The following is a 19,659-nucleotide window of genomic DNA, read 5'->3' on the forward strand; positions in this document are numbered from 1 at the left end:
TGTTGCTTGTTTGTTTGTTTGTTGGTTGGTTGCTTCTGTTGTTTGCTGTCCGGATAAACTTAATGGCTAACTGGAGGTTGCTGCCAGCCTTCCAGTGGGGGGATCCCTTTGCAAATTGTCGCTAGTTTTTCTTGATTTTGTTACAAAATATATACGTGTATGTATGTAGGTATGTATGTATGCTGATGTTTCAGTTACCTGTCGTCTGCTTTTTTTAGTCTAATTTGTTCGTCGCACCCCCTCGCCTGCCCTGGGGGTGACCGCATTCAAAATAAGAGGCATAAGAATGCACAATAATAATAGTAATAGTAATAATAATAATAATAATAATAATAGTCCGTATAGGTATAACAGTTCCTACGCTTTAGGTTTAGTTCTCTCGTGAGTTGTTTTACATAAATGTATGTATATGTAGTTATTCATAGTTTATTCCGTTTTCCGTTTTCATTCGCTCTCTCGTTCGTTAGTTGGGGCCTCAGTTCATAGCACAAATGTGGGAAAACATTCGCTAAATCAGCATTGGTTTTGCGCTCTCCTGTTTCTTCGATCTTTTCGCATGATTTTCGCTTCATTTGATTTTCGTTTTTGTTTTTGCTTTGCTTTTATTCTGTGTAGGTGTGTAGTGTAGTGTGTTTGTAGGGCTAGCGCTTAGTAAATAGTTATAAACATGCTTTGCTTTGCATTTGTTTTCAACAAATTCCACGTACTAAAAAAATAATACATTTACAACTAATAATTTAGGTTTTTCTTCACACAACACTCTCTCTCGCGTACATGTGTGTGTTTTGTTCTGTTCTGCTGCATATAAATCGTAGTTATGTTTTACATAGCTATATATATCATATATATATATATGTAAAGGAGTGTGTGGTGTGTGTGGGGGTGTGTAGGGGGTGCTACATTTAGGCTACATTTGGAATACAAAATACGCAACATAAAAAACCTTTAAAACTCTTTTCTCCTATCAATAAATTATCGAAATCAATCGCCTAGTTTTAATCCTAGATCACCAACTGCACTCCACCACCTGCTGCATCCACTTCCGCTCCTGCTCCCTCTGCGCCTTCTGCTCCTTGACAAGATTACGCTGATAGTTTTATTGAACTACTAGATTACCGTCCCACCAGGTGCCGCCGACTGGCTGGGCGACAAGTGCTGCTGGTTGGTGTGCTGCAAAAGAAGAGATTCGATTGAACATGGTTTTGATAGCCTATCGTTGCAGTACTTACTGTTGCATGACCGGGCCGCGCCCATGTATAAATAAACCCATCCTGGCACGCTGTCAAAAAGCAATCCTCGCGAAATATTAACGCCGTGAGACGCTCGTGGGCAATCTTCTTACACACCAGCGGCTCCAGCAGCGGGCACTCGTCGAAGCGCGGACAGGCGGGCGTGCCGATCAGCTTCATGGGATCGAAGCTGCTCACAGTGGCCGCCGACTGGGCGCCCGTCACCAGGGAGGAGGCATTGTGGGAGGATTTGCTCAGCTTCAGCGATCCAAAGCTGTGCGCCGTCGAGCTGCTGCCGATGGCAACGCCCGACTCCTGGTTGCTCGAGTGTCCAAAGTTGGAGGAGCTGCTGTTGTTGCTGTGGTTATTGCTGCTGTGATTGTTGTGTTGATTGTAGCTCTTCAGCATGCTCATGGCCTTGCGGTGCTGGCGATGCGCCGTCGAGTTGCTGCCCTCGTGGCCGACGCTGGACGAAGACTTCTTATCCGAGCTGCTCAGGAAATTCAAGTTCGACAGCCGCTGCGTGAGGCTGTTAAAGGCGCTGAAGCCGCTGCCCGAGTTCGAGGACTTGGTCGAGCTGTTGGAAGTCTTGCTGTTGTACCCGGACGTGGCATAGGATGTCCGTTGGCCGCCGCTTCCGCTTGCACTTGCATGCCCATCGATGCTGTCCGACTTGGTGGCACTGATGCAGTTGGGGAATTTGATTGAGTTGCTTGTCCCATGCGTCCGACTGTTCTGCTTGGTGGAGGGTGCTGCTGCTGCTGCAGTCGCCACTGCTGCCGCTGCTGCTGGCGTAGTGGCTGCCGCATTCGATGATGTGGAGGCCGGGGTGGCTGCCTCCGTTTCGCAGTCCTCGGGCGGGGTATTGGCATTCGAGGACTGTGAGGATATCGTGCAGTTGGCGGTGGAGAACTTGCTGGAGCTGCTGTTGCTATTCTCGGTGGCTACTCCTCCACCCGCCGTCTCTCTGGTGGGACTGCAGCTGTCCAAATCCGCTGCATGATTGCCTCCGCCGCCGCCGTTGCCGTTGCCGCCGGCTCCATGTCCGATGGCGATTGGCCGTATCACTTTGATGCCGTCCGCATCGATGCCGCCGTTCAGGAAGCTGGTGTCGTTCAGCTGCGTGCTGTTCACACGCTGCCTCAGCGCCAGCGGGTGCCGTAGCACGTCCTCCGTAATATCCCAGAGGCAGACCTGCGTGTCCTGGCTGACGGATCCCAGGCGGTAGCTGATGGCCAGCTTGTCCGGCGCCAGCGCCGCCGACGAGGCATCCGACCGAAACGAGGCAGAGTGGGGGCGAGGCCGGGCTGCATGCACGGGCGTGGAGTTCCGGTCGAAGCCCTCGAACCCTCCGTTCGCCGTGGAGTCGCCTGAGAAACGGGCCTCCCGCGAGGCCGTGTACTGCTCGTTCAGCTGGTTCTCGTCGTCGCTGAAGTCGCCGCCGTCCCAGTTGGTGTAGGACGTGGTGTAGGGGTCAAAGGCCACCACCGAGACCCAGGAACGATGGCCCTGGCCGCGGGCCACCACACGGCGCTCCTGCAGCGACCACACCGTCACGAGATCATCCTCGCCGCCGACCACAATGTACTTGCCATCGGGGGACCAGCAGACGCAGAGGAAGCCGCCGAAATAGGAACGCGCGATGCCCAGCAGCTCCATGGTGTCGTAGTGAAAGACCCGCAGGAAGCCGTCCTGCGAGACGACCGCCAGATTGGAGCCGCACGGCGAGAAGCAGAACTCATTGATGCAGCAGTTGTCGGTGCTGAAGGCCCACTTGTAGAGGGGATTCCGCGTCGACTTCGACTTGCAGGTGAGTATCGTGTAGCCGTCGCCCATTTTGAACGGCTGGTAGTTGGGCGCCGTGGCCGCACACGGCAGCTCCTCGTTGTACAGATACAAGTGGCCCGACGAGTGCGAGGCGAGAAACAGATGGGGAGAATTCGGCAGCCACTTCAGGCAGGTCACTTTGGTCTTGTCGATAAGGCGCTGCGAATAGACAAAACTCGGCCGTTACAATCGACTCTTGCACGTGTGCACTTCCACTTACCTCCTCGTTGAACAGCTTCCGCAGCTCCCGTGGCCCCATCTGCGGGGATACCAGCTGGATTTGGCCCGTGGTGAAGCCCACCAGCAGCGGTGCGCCCGTGGGCGTGGCCGAGTTCGAGTTGAAGTCGTGGCAGCTGGGATTGGTGCCCTTGTAGAACTTCTTATCGATCGGTTTGCTCATCTCCGTGCCCTGCAAACAAGAGAGACGATAACTATCATCTGAAATACTGGCAAACCCTCTCGCAATCTCATACAAATTAACACATTCATTACGGAGGCTGGATGGAAATTAGCGGCTCGTTGCCGGAATCAGGTGGCCCCTGCCCACGGGCCCTACAACTCAAACGTTTGCCAAGTTTTTTCTCAGATAACACACAGACGGACGGATAGCAACTATATCAACACCAAAAAAAAAAGGCAAACACAAGACTAAATATGTAAAAGAATTGCAAAGCAAGCTGGTTGGTGGCCGTGCGGCAACAATGCCAAAAGAATTAGAAACAGCTGCTACACGGAAGGGAAGGGAGGGCAGGGCTACGGCTACGGCTACGGCTACAATGGTTGCACACACAAGAATGAGCTGGGTTCCAAGTCGAACAGGGCACACACTCACTAATCACCAGATAGATATGGAAAGACACTTCAAAATGCCGCATAACATGTCTAAAGCCATCGAAAGACTCTTCACTGAGCTTTGGGAATATAGATAGCTGATAATTGATTGATTTTTCACCATTTACTGAGTAGAAATATTGATGAGAATGGAATATACCCATGTACTTTAGATTCGTCAAAAGATTATCATCAGTTGGTGATAATTGAAAGATTTCTATCAGAAATTGAGACTTTCAAAAGGGATTCGGCGAAGACAGGAACGTATCATCTACAAAAAGCCAACAGCCACCAAACAGTGCCCCTTCTAGCCAATGATCCACGTGATTCTGAATATCAGATAGATACAAAAACACTATAAAATACCCTACATTTCATGCCCTACTCAAATTGGAATTCCATCCACGTTTCAGACGATCATCTCCCGCTATTAACTTGATGGATATTCTACCTGCTTCTATGACTAATGGTCACCTGTTTGAACTATCTAAATGTACATTTACCAGTGAGAATACCACTAGAATGCACCCTCCAAGCCCCAGCGGACATGTGCATCTGCTGTGCGCTACCTTCGAATGCAATAAACATTCATAAAAACGCCAAACAAGCGGAGAATTGATCAAACGCTGCTCGAAGTAGAGCAAATTAAGCGGCCGACCCGACCCTCAAGGGGACACAGCGCCACCCCCCCTGCATGGGTATCCGCGAAACCATTTGGTTTGCCAATTGCAATCTGGTGCAATCTGCTGCCTGCCTAGAATGCAATTGCGCGCTTATCTAGCAGCTCTCTGGAGCATGTGCCCCTCCTGCTCCAGTGGCCTGATAAGCCGTCTTCCTTCGCCACAGATTGAGGAGTGGGGCATCACTCACCTTTTTGGCACCGCGAAAGGAGTACACATAGAGATCGCGGCCAAAGTTGAAGCAGATGCGATCCCCGCCCACGACCTGGCTGCTGGCCATCCCATTCTGGTCCGTCACTCCTCCATTCATCATCGAGTGCATGGAGATTCCGCCACCCAAGCGGGCGTCTACGGTGCTATTGCTGTTGTTGTAGTTGTTGTCACCGCCAGCACCGCCATTGAAGATGTTACCGCCGCCCCCTCCCGCACCGCCAGATGTGCTTGTTGTTGGAGTGGTGGTGTTGCTGGTGGATGCTGCAGGTGTTGCCGTTGAGGCACCATTCGAATTCGTGCCGCGATTACCGCTCGTTGTTGTAGTTGTTGTGGTTGCCGCCGCTGCTGCTGCTGTGGGCGAAGCACCGCTCGCTGCAGCCGGCTCGTTGTTGCTCTTATTGCCATTGCTGTTGCTGTTGCTGTTGCCGGCATTGGTGCTGCTGCCATGCGCCGGATTCGGTAGCGTCACAATCGAGACGCGCACCTGCGGCGAGCTCTGGTTGCTGCTGTAGCCGACGCGATTGGGGCGGGAGTATTCGGAGAGGGTCAGCAGCCGGTAGGTGCCCTCGCGCGTTACGAATTGTGTTTTCAGATCGTCCTTGACATTGGCATCCAATTGGCTGGCCATTACGTGGCTGTGCGGTAATGTTGATGCTTTGTGTTCCTCCTGCTGCTGCTGCCTTGCCACAACGCGCCGCCACACCTCTTCTCAGCCCATGCCTTGCGCGCCACACACGCAAAGGCTGTCGCTGCTGCTTCTACCTGCCGCTGCCGCTGCTGCGCTGCTGCTGCTGCTACCACTGCTGCCACTGCTGCCTTTGCTTTTGAGTGTTTTTCCTCTAAAAATCGTTAATTTTTCTGCCACTAATTAACCGCTCTATGTGTTTGTGTATGTGTGTATGTGTGTGTGTTTGTGTGGATCGGATTCACTTTGCGCTTGCACTTTTACTCTTATTTTTATAATTAGATTTATTCTCCCCTGTCGCCTGTCGTCACTCTACACTACACTTTCAGTTTGTGTGGCGCTGTTTTTTGTTGCGGAATTTGCACTTTTTTCCATTCGTTGCAAGTGCAGCCCGGTCCCTGCATTTTAGCGCTGATGTGCCTCACTGTCAGGCGCTGTAAATTGACCGCACGTTCCGTTTTTATTCCGCACAATTACTTAATTTATTTTATTTTATTTCTTATTTCTTATTAGAAGCAGTGTGACCGCGGATTTATCGTTAAAATATACCGTCCGACTCTCAGATATACCAAAATATACCGTCTCATTTTAAAAATATACCGTACAAATACTGACGAATTCAAGTTCTATTTTACATATTCCTCGGTTTTGATTTTCCGTAGAATATTACTATATATATAGCACATCTAGCTATGCCCACATAATTTTATCCGAATAATTAAACTATTCTCAACTTGACTGGCTTATTTTAAACACTTGCTTTTATTGCATTTTGCGTAAAAAGAGGTTTTGGCGAAATAAGTCAAACAAAAAACAAGTAGCGAAATAGGTCATTCAAAACAAACGAAAAAGGAAATTGCTCAATTTTGATATTCCATTGAATAATGCTTACTATCTAGATCTCTCAGCAATGCCCACATGGTTTTATCCCATTGATGAATAAATTTTCTACAAGATTGGATAGTTTTTAATCCTTGTTTTTATTGTATTTATTGTAAAAAAAGGTTTAAACGAAAAAGTTCAACAAAAAAAGAGTCGCTATATTGCGTGTAAGCCGTAGTATAGGCCTTTGTATACCCTATTTTGTTAGTTTTAAATGAAAGTATAAATATTGATATGAAGATAAAACTTAACTAATAAAGACCTTTTCTCAAATTGCCTTTTTTTTAGGCCTATCTACATATTCATGTATATGATGAGTGTTTTGTATATATATCTCGATCCTGATACCTATTCTTGGTCCCTACAATAAGACAATAAGCTTGAAAATATCGTTGAAATATTGAAAATAATATTAAATAATATTGAATAATATTAGAAATATATTGAAAATAAATTGTTTTTGCCTGGGATGACAAACATATTCACAATCCTATAACATCCATTTCCCCCAGGGTATGTGTGTATGGAATGGGACTCATGCTGTGAACCGGTTATGTCGACTAATTCTTGGTTATTCTTTCTTCCGTCGACTATTATCAGCTAAATAGAACATTTAGCCATGCCCACTCATTTTTATACGATTGATGAATCAATTCTATACATGATTGGCTTATTCGAAATACTTGCATTTATTGGATTTTTATATAACATTGAAAATTAAATTAATAGATTGATGAAATTGACAAAAATACCATGGGAGCGCGGCGAAAATCAGTATTTCTACAGTATGACCCTCAGAACAGCACCGAAATATACCGCCTAATTTTCAAAATATACCGTAAATATACTGACGCATTCAAGTGCTACTATACAATTCCCCGTTTTTGATATTCCGTGGAATATTACCATGTATATAGAGCATTTAGCTACGCCCACATAGTTTTATCCGATTAATGAATAAATTTTCTACAAGATTGGCTAATTCAAAGTACTGCTTTTTCTGCATTTTTTTAAATATATGGGTTAAACAAAAAATGTCAAACTTAAAACCCTAGCAAGCTGGTGTGAGTGTTGGGTTTCGTTCAATTTACTGATTAGTTCGTTCGCGAACTAATTCGTTCTTCAGGTTCGTTTGAAATCAGCTGTTTGACGCACGCTGTCCAGCACTTATCACTTGGATAAACTTGGATATATTTTTGTATAGTGAAATTCCAAGTTTTTTCTGCATTAAATCGCCCACCGATGAATGGAAGTAGGGCCAAAAGTGGAGTCAAAGAACAGTGAACAATGTCTGAGGGGCATATACAGCTACTGCGCACCAAATATCAATAAGCAGTCCGCGAAGACGTCACGAGAGAAACCCCGCGCTGGAATAATGTTATATCTGCGTCGCTTGTTCAGCCAGGAGCTGAGTCCTGCCGCACAAACGGATTTTCTGGGCTGCCTGCAACAGGCACCGCACCTGCTAACCAATGGCTTTGCCGGATCCCAGGCCCTGGAGAGTCTTTCCTGGTTACACAATCTGGCGCCCTGCTTCCCGCTGCGCGGCGACCAGATCCATGTGATACACGAGCCCCAGCACTTCTACGATACTCTGGTACAGCGAATTGCCATGGCAAAGAAGCGCATCGTGCTGGCCAGCCTCTACCTGGGCACGGGCCAGCTGGAGAGTACCTTTGTCCAGACGTTGCGTCACAGCCTGCAGTCGGAGTCGTCGCTGCGCCTGAACGTGCTATTGGATTTCACACGCGGTACACGTGGCGATCTCAATTCCAAGTCCATGCTAATGCCGCTGGTCCGCGAATTCAAGGAGCAGGTCCAACTATCCCTATACCACACGCCAGATCTTCGGGGGATGACCAAGCGACTGGCGCCACCGCGCTGGAACGAGCTCCTGGGCCTGCAGCATATGAAGGTCTACCTGTTCGACGATGCGGTCATCATATCCGGGGCCAATCTTTCGAATGACTATTTCACCAACCGACAAGACCGCTACATCCTAATCGAAGATAAGCCCCTGGCGGACTTTTATGCGCAGCTCATTGGGCGGGTGCAGGAGTTCAGCCTGGCCGTGAGCCCAGACGCCACAGAGGGGCTGCATCCCAACTGGCGCATCCTTCCCTACGAGGGCACCAAGCAGGAGTTCATTCAGCTGGCCAGGAAGCGGATATCGGACTTTGTCCAGGAGACATATAAGCGACAGAGTCAGGTCAGGGACCTGCAGACGCGGGCGGACACCTGGTTGTTCCCGCTGCTCGAGATGGGTCAGATTGGCATCCATCACGACAGTTTGGTCACCAAGCGTCTGCTCTCCAGCTGCATTGCCGGCTCCCGCCTCAAACTGGCCACCGGCTACTTCAACCTGACGCAGGAATACATGGACACCATCACGCATGAGTGCCTCGCGCAGTGCAGCATTCTCATGGCCCATCCAAACGTAAGCGAGACTGTCATTTCGAGGTGTTTCTTCTTAAAATCGTTTTCCACAGGCGAATGGCTTCCAGGGCGCTAAGGGGCCTGCCGGCGGAATTCCGGCTGCATACACCCTGATAGCAAAGAGCTTCTACGAGAGCTTGGTGCGTCGAAAGCAGAATCATCGCGTCAACTTCTTCGAGTACGAGAAGCCAGGCTGGACGTACCACGCCAAGGGCCTGTGGTACTACCTGCCCGAGGCGCGTCTACCAAATCTAACGCTCATCGGCTCCTCAAACTTCGGCGAGCGTTCGGTCAATCGCGATCTGGAGACCCAGGTGTGCCTGGTGACGACCAACACGGATCTGAGCCAGCGCCTGCAGGCCGAGGCGGATCGCCTCTATGATCTGTCTCAGACGGCGGAGCGGGAGATTGTTAGGCGGGCAGTGCCCCGCTGGGTGCAGGCCGTCGTTCGCATATTCAGGAACTTTTTTTAGACTTTTCAATTTGTTAGTTAAATTGGTTTTTGTTAGGGCCCCGCCCCCATCGTACCAGTTACTATAGTGTTTAAATCGTGTTTAATTATTGCCTTGGCATGCATGTGTGTGTGTGTGTGTGGTTGATACTGCTGTAAATTGTTAGTTTTGTACACAGTTTAGGAGTTGTTAAACAATAAAGTGGATTTTGAAAGGAATATATTAGTGCGCCCAATCAATCTGAAACTGTAACTGCAGTGCTGGCTAGCAATATCGAAAATTCGAGCTTGACTGCGAAAACAGTTTTAAGATACTTATGCGCGTTTGTGTGCGTAGACAGCAGGAAAAACATGTGAAACCGTGCAGACCCCAACTTAAAAGCCTTTTCAACGAGCCTCTCCTCTTTTAACCAGGAATGTATGCATATTGGTGAATAATAATGTGGATTTTTAAAGGAATATTTGCGCCCCATCGATTTCAAACTGAACAGTGTTGGCTACCGCTAGGGGAAACAGCTGTTTCGAACTTATGTATGTGTGTGGAGCCGCGCCGCTCCATCAGAGCTCCAAAGCCTCTTCTCTTCGCTGATTACTGTATTTTTTTTTGGTCAGGTAAGACGCGTCACCTGGTTGCGGGTCGTGTTCGGGAACAAATTTGAACGATTTCAAAGCTGAGACCCATTTTGGTTTCGTTATGAACGTCGCCGCCCGTATGCGTAGCCGCATTTGTGTGTTTGTTTGCCGTGAAAGTTAAATTAAAATAAATCTGATTATCATCCGGCTAAAGCAGTCACAGCAACTGTAAAAACAACAGCAGAGAAGCAGCAGCAGCGCGTGCTACCAGTGCTTGTGTGTGCGTGTGCATATGTATGCATATATGTGTGTGAAGATTTCTAAGAATAACAAAAGCAGCAACAACAAACACTGCAAAAATGTCAAACAATCGTCGAAGAGTGCGCACAATTGATTACGTCGCCCTCCAGAGTCTGCAGCTGCAAACGACAACGACGCCGGCTAGAGGTAACAAAGCAGCAGCCGCAGTGGAGCAGGAGGAGGATGAAGATGGTGCAGACACCACTACCTCTACCACCAGCCCACCGCCGGTGCCCCCAATGCGGTTACGACGCGAGCACAGCGTGGATGAGGATGTTGCGAGGTAAGCAACCGGCAGTAGTGGAATTTTTCAGGGTTTTCCAAGCGAACAAGAAATGTTATGTACAAATGTACGTTGCGGCAGCAGCAGCAGCAGCTTTGGTGTTGGTTTCTCTCGCTCCACTCCTCTCTCCTTGTCCTGCTCGCTCGCTCTCATTTATAAGCGCATTTCACCAGTTTTTTAATTGTTAAAACGTAAACAACGTGTTTTGCCGCCGCTCAACGAACCCCAGTCGACTTTTAACAAATTGCAAGACAGCCATAAAATACAAAAAAATCAAAAATTGTGCATTTTGCTGGAAATTGAATGCCTTGTGTTGTTCTTGTTCTTGGCCGGAGGGAGCGGCGCAATTACAATTATGCACACCACACACACTCTTCTGCCCCGTGATCTGCTTACTGCTTTTCTGTGTGAACATTTATCATAACCACCCAATTCGAGGGGGAGTTGAGTCTTCCGAGACATTTGCTGATAACGCCGCTGGCTTTTGCCTGATAAGACAACGCACACACACACAAGAGCACATATGTATCCATGGCACACTCTTGTTACCTTTTTTTTTTCGCTTTTTGAGTGTCCGCTAGGTGCTTATTCATAATTTGTTTAAATTTGATTTGATTTTTCCGGCAAGCAGGAGCGGATGAGACATGGCATTCACAGGAAAACTGTGTTCTTTTTCTGTCGCATGTCTCTACGCAGTTAGCGGGAAAATCATGCCAAACATACATTTTTTTTGCATGGCACCTGCTCGCCCGCGTTGCGTTGCGTTGCGTTGCTCCTCCCCACCCAGCAGCAAAGGTGCTGCGTCTCTGCCGTCTTCTATCTCCGTCTTGTTCTTCTTCACCTCGCATACCAGTTTGCTGTGGGGAGAGAGAGGGAGACACGATACGACGACGGCGACGACGACTGACTACCAGTTAAAACGCGTTTAATACGTGAGCTTGCACATTCTGCTTTGTAACCTCTTTCGTTATAGCGTCGGGCCGTCCGGCCGTCGGGCAATTCTGTTTTGAAATCAAATTCGCTTTCTTCTCAAGTTACCCGGAGCTTTGTTTTGTCCCTTGCCCGAATGAATGGAATTCCAATGCCCGAAGGTCTTTCCTAACTCTTTTTGGACACTTGGCCAAAAGAGCGAGTTCTCTCCCTCTCTCCACGCTCTTGCCCCATTCGTACTTGAACTTGCAACTCGCACACTTCTGTGGGTAATCGGCGGGCATGCCCGGTGATACCATCAGTTGGTCTGATAAGCATAATTACGGCGTGTACATACATAACGGAAAACATTTCCGCATGCCCCGCACACTCACACGTGCCGTATTTTTTTTGGCTTTTCGAATAGTGTGTTTCTCAAAATTCTGTTTACTCCAGACAGTGGTAGTGATCGTTTTATTGGCTCTAATATAATAGAGGAGAAAAATAACAAGAACGAAAAAAATACTACCATCGGCAGCCGAAGCTTTTGATACCCTTGACTGATCGATCGTTTCTGTGGTATCGATATGAAGATGATTCTTGCTAAAATGTTGAATATTCTTGTCGAAAAAGATTTGATATTTTTTATGAGCCCTGGCCTTCTTCGAACTGAGCCACAGGAAGGGCCAGCTCGAATGCCGGTTGTGATGGGTGAGTGATGGCTGAGGGGGAAATTGCTCCATTACTCATGGCGACCGCTGTTATGCCTCATGAATGATGCCCCCAGTGCGTATGTGTAACGAAAGGGTGTTGTATATCAAGAATACGCCCTGGAAGTCACGTGACGTAGCGGAAAGTCATAGGCATTCCTATGACTCGAAGCCACTTGATTGAATCGATTTGAATTGATTTTCCCTTCGATTTGTGGCACGCAGGCAGACTACCAGCTGGAGAATACACCGCCCACCTTCCACCACCCACCGTCCACCACCCACCGTCCACCACACACCTTTCACCACCCACTGTGTGTGTGTGGGGTAAACAAAGCTAATTAAGTAACGAGCGCGTACATAATAAAATTCAATAAATTAATATTAAATGTTCGCCAGCAGGCGCGAAGTCAATTACAAACCAGAAAACAAACGAATGGCAAACAGATCAGATCGGCAGCCGCTCTCCCTCTCTCTCTCTCTTACTCTCTATCTCGCTGGCCAACCACCCACTAAACTACTCTCAAACTCTCTCCAACACTCTCTTAGGCAGATGGTGCCGATGGGGCGCTCGTGCTTTTAGTTTGCCGCCGTTTGCACTCGGCACTCGGCAGCAGTCGTTAGAGACGCGACGCCATCGTACACGCGATATACACCATAGACTCGACCGCCGCGTACTCTATACATATAGTATATATCGGTATATCGACGAGAGACGACTCGACTCGATGGGGTAAATTCTTGTTAAAAGTGCTAATAAATTGACTGCCTGCCGCCGCGCCGCATTTTGCTTTGCCTGACGAATGTCGCGCGTTATGAAATCCTCCTCCGGCGCCAAAAGGAAGAAAAGAGGCGTCTGAACTATGGCCTTTTTGCATGCGCTGATAAACAGTAAACAATAAAACTACTGAAGATAGTGCATAAATACATCTACATATATGTATGTAACAGAAATCGCATTAAGAGTCGCCAAGATTTCCCCCCCGCCCACAAAGTCCACTCATCGTTTCGCTCGCGTCTAAAGTTCGCCACTCTCCGGAGTCCCTCCCTCTCTCCGCATGTAATTTTTATTTACTTTTCGATTGTGCTTTTTATTGTTTTTATTTTTTTACACATTGTCACAGTCGTGTAGAGTGGAGCTGAGCCGTACAATTAGATGTACATAAATTTTAGGGGGGACAGAGTACTATTCAAAAGTAATAGCCAGCCTGGGAGCCAGCCAGAAACCCCCCCTCCCCCCCAGTGATAGCGTAACCTCTGCGCGAAAGAGTACGACCGTCTCTGTCGTTCCGTTGCGATTCGGTGATCGCACGTGAAGTTTGAGAGCAATTGTGCTGCTGAAACTGTGGGCCGTAAGGCCAGCTTTATACGCAAAAAATGCGCCGAAAAAAGTAAGTAATACCACGATTTTCAAACTGAAATCATGAAATAGGCTGATGAAAGTATGTGCTACGATGTGGAGAGACGACAATCAGAGGAAACAGAATAATTGCCAGCCGATGAAATAAATCAAACCTGCCCTCAAATTAAACCACAATCATGGGCGTGACAAGCGGCTGTCTGCAGCCCCGTGCGATAAGATAAACGCATTTGCATGGGGATGGACCCATCCCCAACCCATCGGAGATTAGGCTGCGTGCGACACCTGCTTCTGGTCTCAATTAGCGGCCAATTAGGGCAAGCCCTTGGCTTTAGATAGTCGGTGTTGGTCAAACACTAAATCTCTGCCTCTCTCCTTTGCCTCTCACCATCTTGCAGAGTGGAGTACCGTGTCAAACAGACGCCCTCGCGGCCACAGCAAATGTCCAATGCCCGCATCGGGGCTCTCGAGGAGGACATGGCATCCGAGGATGAGCTGGCCGCCCACTATGCGGAATTTGGCACAACACCGCCCCGCACAAGGCTCAAGATCAAGAATCGAGACTGGGAGCGCAAGCAGAAGGTGTCTAATGTTGCGGCGTAAGTAAATGCCCAGATCAGATCCGTCTCATTCCCATTCCCATTCCATCATCCTCATCCACAAGGCAGTCCGTCGAACACTTGTTCGTGTAGCTGTTGTAATCTTCGAGATCCAATACAGACAACCCACCTTCCAATTTGTGTGGGCTGTGACATCCCACGTTCCTCGTTCCGATCGATTATGGGAAATTCGTGGCTGTCAACAAGTGTGGTCCTATTGGAACAGGGGCTATATTACATTACCCAACAGATACCCTTGTTGCCCAAAAATCTGGCCACAGATATCAGGGTTCTATCTACTTTTGGGATGTCGATGGTGCCTCAAGGCCGATAAGGGTTTGCGTCCGGGCTATGTGGGCACGGAATTGGATTGGGCCCTCAAATCGACCCTCCATATGCTCCCATATGCCGCACTCTCGATGTGGCTGGGTGTGTGCATCCACTAACAATATGATCATCGTCATAATCTTTTGGGAAAACCATATGGAACTCTCTTACTAATTGATATTCGTTTAGTTCCCCAGATCTGCCTGCCAGCGTGGGCGGGACACCCAAGAAGGGGATGTCGCGGATGGCTCGATCGCGGGTCCTGCGCCGCAACACCATGGACTGTGCCCTGCTCAACGAGATGTTCGTGAACGAGGAGAACAAGCGGACGGACAAGCGCCTGCAGTCGCTGCTGCGCGACTCGGAGCGGGAGATGAAGAACTCGCTGGCGGCAACGGCCGTGGCACCGCCTCGCGGCAGCAGCTTCCATGAGAGCGCCCATCCCCTGGAGTCCATGGACAAGATCATGCCACTCAGCTCGGACGCGATGCCGGCGCCACTGCCGCTGCGCATTGCCTCCAAGGTGGTGGAGAGCTGCAATCGGTATCGTTGCGTGTCCTCGCGACCCAGCGGCTATCGCTCGTCGGCGCCGCCGCTGGCCTTTGCCGCCCAGCTGCCGGCAGGTCTTCTGAGCGGCGGCCATGGGAAGCAGCAGTCGGTTGGTATCGGCAAGCGGAAGGACTTCCACGAGACGTTCGCCAACCTGATCAAGCTGGGAAGTGTGGACCGACCTGATGCCAAGCCGTCGCAGGAGGAGCACACCTGGCAGACGGAGCTAAAGGATCTCATATGGCTGGAGCTGCAAGCCTGGCAGGCCGATCGCACTGTTGAGCAGCAGGACAAGTATCTCTTCGAGTCCCGCCAGGGCGTCTCCGATCTGCTCACCCAAATCATCAGCTACAAATTCCAGCCGCGGTATCGCCGTGAGCCGAGCCTGATTAGCCTGGACAGTGGGATTCATTCCGAGAGCAATTCCAATGCTAGCTGTAAGCTGAAGAATCTTTTATATAGCTCGTAGAATCATCTATCCAATCCCTTGCAGCTCCATTGCCCAGCAAACTGTGCCAGGGCTGCATGTCGCTGTACTGCAAGGACTGCATGGAACATCAGGAGCTGGCGCTGCGCGAAGTGGAGGCTATGCTGTCGCGCCTGGAGGCCGCCGAAGCCCTATATCCCTCATCGCAGGCCATGGGCGCACTGCATCCCATATACAAGTCGCAGAGCTTTGTGGGGCGCATCAAGTCCATGTGCCTGTGGTACAACATTACCAAGCAGAACAAACTTAAGCTCAGTATTTTGGGCATGATTTTGGCCAGGTGAGAAATAGCGCTAAAGGATAACAGATGATCCCAATGCTCATGCAAATGTACCCCTTTTGCAGGCTGCAGGATGAAAAGTTTTCATGGCCCGTGCAGACATCGTGCCAAGCCGCCTCTGACAGCGGCAACTCATCCGCCTCTGGTGTGGACAACGATGATTCGGCGGTCAATTCGATGGACTCCGCCAAGCCGCCTAGTTGTTCAGCTCCTCGCAAGGGCTGCCGTAACGGCAGCGTCACATCCAGTCATAAGGTTCAGTTTATGCTCAACGATGCGGCCCATGTGCCCGGCGAGACGTCCAGCAGTAATGAGTACGTGAATGCGTTTTCAAAATGTCACAGAATGTCTGTAATTTCCCTTTTCGGTCCCTTGCAGATCCACCTCTACTGAGGTCAGCCAGTTGTCCAGCGAGTGCCCGCACGGCCATGGATTTCGCAAGGGATCCATGCATGACATCAACATATTCAGCGTTGAGCCCCTGGGGACATGCAGCAACGATGGCAGCGGTGCCGATGGCTCCTCGGCCTTGTATCGAAAGTTCATTGAGAATGTCCTGAAGAGTCGCGGGCTGGCCAAATCGTTGGCATTCCTCCACAAGCTGCACAATGTGGCCCTTTACAAGGCGCACATTGCACTGGAGAAGCCTGAGACCGAGGACTACGACTTCGAGCTGGATGCTGAGGCGATTGAGGAGGATGTGCCGCGGTTGGATCCGCAGATAAGTCGCGAACAGGTGATCGAGCTGCGCACATACGGATACTGGAGCGAGGAGGCGCAGTCGATTAATCTACCCTCATACATTCCCACCTTTGTGTTCCTGAGCGGCATTCCGCTGCAGTTCATGCACGAGTTTCTGCGCATGCGCCTGGAGACGCGTCCCGTCCGGCCGAATCCCCTCAGCCTGGGCCAGCTGATGAAGGAGCTGCGCGAGGGCCTAACGCTGGCACTGACCCACCGGGAGCGCTATCAGCGGCACATTACGACGGCTCTCGTTGAGAACGAGGCGGAGCTGGGTAGCTACATCAACATCCTCAATCAGTACGATGCCACGGTGCGCAAGACCTTTGAGCTGTATCTCGACTACATTGATCAGCTGGTGCTGGTGGCCGTGCCGGAGACGAACCAGAAGTCGGTGCTCGAGAAGGAGTGGATGTTCACGAAGCTGATCAGTCCGATGATCACGGGCATGCACACCCTTGCCTCGCAGAAGTTCTGCGGCATAATCAGCAAGCTGTTGCGCAGCATCTCGGAGAGGCTGGTGAAGCGCTCCGTCGAGTTGGACAAGAAGATCGAGGGCACCGCCGACAACGATGACAACGAGGAGCTCAAGTGGCAGCTGCTGACGATTTGCCGGGAGACGCAGTCGCTGCTCACCGTCGAGCGGGAGCGCTCCATTAAGGTGCTCTTCTTTGCCAAGACGTTCTGCCGCGACGTCGAGACCACGGACTTCCATCGCGAGCACTATGAGCACGATGTGGCCAACCAGCAGCACGATTTCATCTGTTCGGGTGTGAAGGCGGCCTTCAAGCTGCTGCAGCAGGATGTGCTCGATGTCCGCAACAAGCTGACCGAGATTATCGAGGGTGTCCAAACTCGCTGCTGTCTGAGCAACATGCGCGACCTGGACGAGCAGGATCGGCAGGCGGTGCTGTCGCGCACCCGGGAGATCCTCCATCAGGGCTACAAGTTTGGCTTTGAGTACCACAAGGACGTAATCAGGCTGTTCGAGCAGCGCATCATGGACCAGAAGGACAGCGGGGCGCACACGGTGGACCTGGCCCTGGGCATCATTGCCTACGCCAAGATGTGGATGCATTTTGTGATGGAACGATGCGAACGGGGGCGTGGTATGCGGCCGCGTTGGGCCTCCCAGGGCCTAGAGTTCCTGATTCTTGCCTGCGATCCGCAGATCACCCAGCACCTGGACGAGCGCCAGTTCGAGGAACTGAAGCAGCAAATGGATCGCTGCATTTCGCATGTAATTGGCATTACCTCGGAGCCGGAGAAGGTGGCCCGCAAGAAGGCATCGCCACGCACTCGCAAGACCTCGTCGCCGGCCACCTCACGTTCGCGAACGCCCACTCGCACTCCGATGTCGGCCGGCATTGTGCTCAATCCTAATACGCCACCGCTGCAGTCGCCGCCATACAACAAACTGCTGCATCCGCAGTTCAGCCTCAAAGAGGACATGCTGCAATCATCCAACGCGTACAGTTCCGTGGACAGTGCCGACTATGTGGACACTCCATGCCGGAGTAGTCCCAATGGCGAGCTGCGGCTCCTGGTCCCCCAGACGCCGCCCACACCGGCCTCCCCGGGAGGCACACCGCTGGCGCTGCGGCAGGAGCGGGTGCGCGATGCTGTCAATCGGCTGGACCTGGATCTGGAGGAGCAGCTGCGCGAGCGCCGACTGATTGGCCAGGTCAAGGCCCTGAACTCGTGCGACAAGGTGCACATCCGTGCGCGCAGCGTCCACTTCCGCTGGCATCGCGGCATCAAGATCGGACAGGGACGATTCGGCAAGGTCTACACGGCGGTCAACAACAACACGGGCGAGCTGATGGCCATGAAGGAGATCGCCATACAGCCGGGCGAGACACGGGCCCTCAAGAACGTGGCCGAGGAGCTAAAGATCCTCGAGGGTATCAAGCACAAAAATCTGGTGCGCTACTATGGCATCGAAGTGCACCGCGAGGAGCTGCTCATTTTCATGGAGCTCTGCTCCGAGGGCACCCTAGAGTCTCTGGTGGAGATGACCGCCGGTCTGCCGGAGGTCGTGGCCCGCCGCTTCACCGCCCAGCTCCTCTCGGGCGTGTCCGAGCTGCACAAGCACGGCATTGTGCATCGCGACATCAAGACGGCCAACATTTTCCTTGTCGATGGCAGCAACAGTCTCAAGCTGGGCGACTTTGGTTCCGCGGTCAAGATCCAGGCACACACCACCGTTCCCGGCGAACTGCAGGGCTATGTGGGCACTCAGGCCTATATGGCGCCCGAGGTGTTTACCAAGACGAACAGCGATGGCCATGGCCGAGCCGCCGATATCTGGTCCGTGGGCTGTGTTGTTGTGGAGATGGCCTCGGGCAAGGTAAGCGCTTCCACCGTACCACCCGTAACATACTTGTAGATAAGCAGAGGGTTTATGTATTGCTCATTTCACAATGTTTCGCAACCAATGCGCGTCTCCATTCAGATATTCAGTCTTTTACCAGAAGAAAGAATTACTGAATAGCGGCCCTTGGAACGATCTAATCTTTGCGAATCAAAATCAAGCATTTACATACAGAATTAAGAACGATTTAGGGTAATACAATACAACTTTAGAAGTTGCAGCTAAATGGGTACATATTTCATATATTCAATCATATATTATCATATATGTAGATCCAATAGAAGCGGCGAAAGGAATGCCTTGATTTGTTTCCATATATCCACGTATGCACATATATTTTATCTTTTAATAATTCTATTTTTTTGTTTATTTAATGCTTGTTTAGCGTCCGTGGGCACAATTTGATTCCAATTTCCAAATCATGTTCAAAGTGGGCATGGGAGAGAAGCCTCAGGCGCCGGAGAGCCTTTCGCAGGAGGGACATGACTTTGTCGATCATTGCCTGCAGCATGATCCCAAACAGCGTCTGACGGCCATGGAGCTGCTGGAGCATAATTTCTGCAAGGTTAGTAGTGCCACGAATCACATGAATCAAAATCAATCCATTAATTGTGCGTTCTATCCTACCGCGTACAGTATGGACGGGACGAGTGCAGCAGCGAACAGCTGCAGATGCAGGTGCGTGGCTCCTTTCGCCGCAACGTGGCAACCAGCTAATCGTGGCCCGGTGCTTACAACATGGTAGAACGGAAACCTATTTGGTTTTTATCTTGGCCTACCCCTACATATATAGTATGAGGCATATGTAAACGGGTGTGCACTTTGTGTAGTGTTTAATTTATGAGAATGTCGATTAACTTAATGGCTGCGCCTAGTTGTATGTTGGACAATAAATATTCCAATTTAGTGAAAAGCCAGACATGCCGTATCCCA

The 19,659-nt window shown here is 50.3% G+C and overlaps 3 protein-coding genes across 6 annotated transcripts; 2 read left to right on the top strand and 1 right to left on the bottom strand.

The window, feature by feature from the left end:
* Positions 1-227: 227 nt before the first annotated feature.
* Positions 228-5,985, bottom strand: LOC108153962 (WD repeat-containing protein 20). Of its 2 annotated transcripts, none has more exons than XM_017284059.2 (4): positions 4,758-5,985; positions 3,277-3,465; positions 1,230-3,215; positions 228-1,170 (listed from the first exon to the last, which is right to left on the bottom strand). In XM_017284059.2, exons 1-4 carry the CDS (start codon positions 5,406-5,408, stop codon positions 1,108-1,110), a joined length of 2,889 nt encoding a protein of 962 aa, XP_017139548.2. In that variant the 5' UTR covers positions 5,409-5,985; the 3' UTR covers positions 228-1,107. The 2 variants fall into 2 exon arrangements, with proteins under 2 accessions (XP_017139548.2, XP_033244938.1); XM_033389047.1 differs by lacking the exon at positions 4,758-5,985 and adding an exon at positions 3,530-3,616.
* A 1,494-nt stretch (positions 5,986-7,479) lies between these two features.
* LOC108156360 (CDP-diacylglycerol--glycerol-3-phosphate 3-phosphatidyltransferase, mitochondrial) lies at positions 7,480-9,453 on the top strand. The gene is made up of 2 exons (XM_017287764.2): positions 7,480-8,784; positions 8,837-9,453. Exons 1-2 carry the CDS (start codon positions 7,594-7,596, stop codon positions 9,254-9,256), a joined length of 1,611 nt encoding a protein of 536 aa, XP_017143253.2. The 5' UTR covers positions 7,480-7,593; the 3' UTR covers positions 9,257-9,453.
* A 332-nt stretch (positions 9,454-9,785) lies between these two features.
* Positions 9,786-19,645, top strand: LOC108156359 (mitogen-activated protein kinase kinase kinase 4). Of its 3 annotated transcripts, XM_017287763.2 has the most exons (9): positions 12,671-12,949; positions 13,134-13,400; positions 13,768-13,968; positions 14,485-15,281; positions 15,338-15,611; positions 15,677-15,925; positions 15,990-18,702; positions 19,112-19,291; positions 19,363-19,645. In XM_017287763.2, the coding sequence occupies exons 2-9, from the start codon at positions 13,387-13,389 to the stop codon at positions 19,441-19,443; spliced, it is 4,509 nt and encodes a 1,502-aa protein (XP_017143252.2). In that variant the 5' UTR covers positions 12,671-12,949; positions 13,134-13,386; the 3' UTR covers positions 19,444-19,645. The 3 variants fall into 3 exon arrangements, with proteins under 3 accessions (XP_017143251.2, XP_017143250.2, XP_017143252.2); XM_017287761.2 differs by lacking the exons at positions 12,671-12,949; positions 13,134-13,400 and adding an exon at positions 9,788-10,390; XM_017287762.2 differs by lacking the exons at positions 12,671-12,949; positions 13,134-13,400; positions 13,768-13,968 and adding an exon at positions 9,786-10,390.
* The last annotated feature ends 14 nt before the right edge of the window (positions 19,646-19,659 follow it).

This window comes from Drosophila miranda, chromosome 2, assembly GCF_003369915.1.
Source record: "Drosophila miranda strain MSH22 chromosome 2, D.miranda_PacBio2.1, whole genome shotgun sequence".
NCBI classification, from domain to species: Eukaryota; Metazoa; Arthropoda; class Insecta; order Diptera; family Drosophilidae; genus Drosophila; species Drosophila miranda.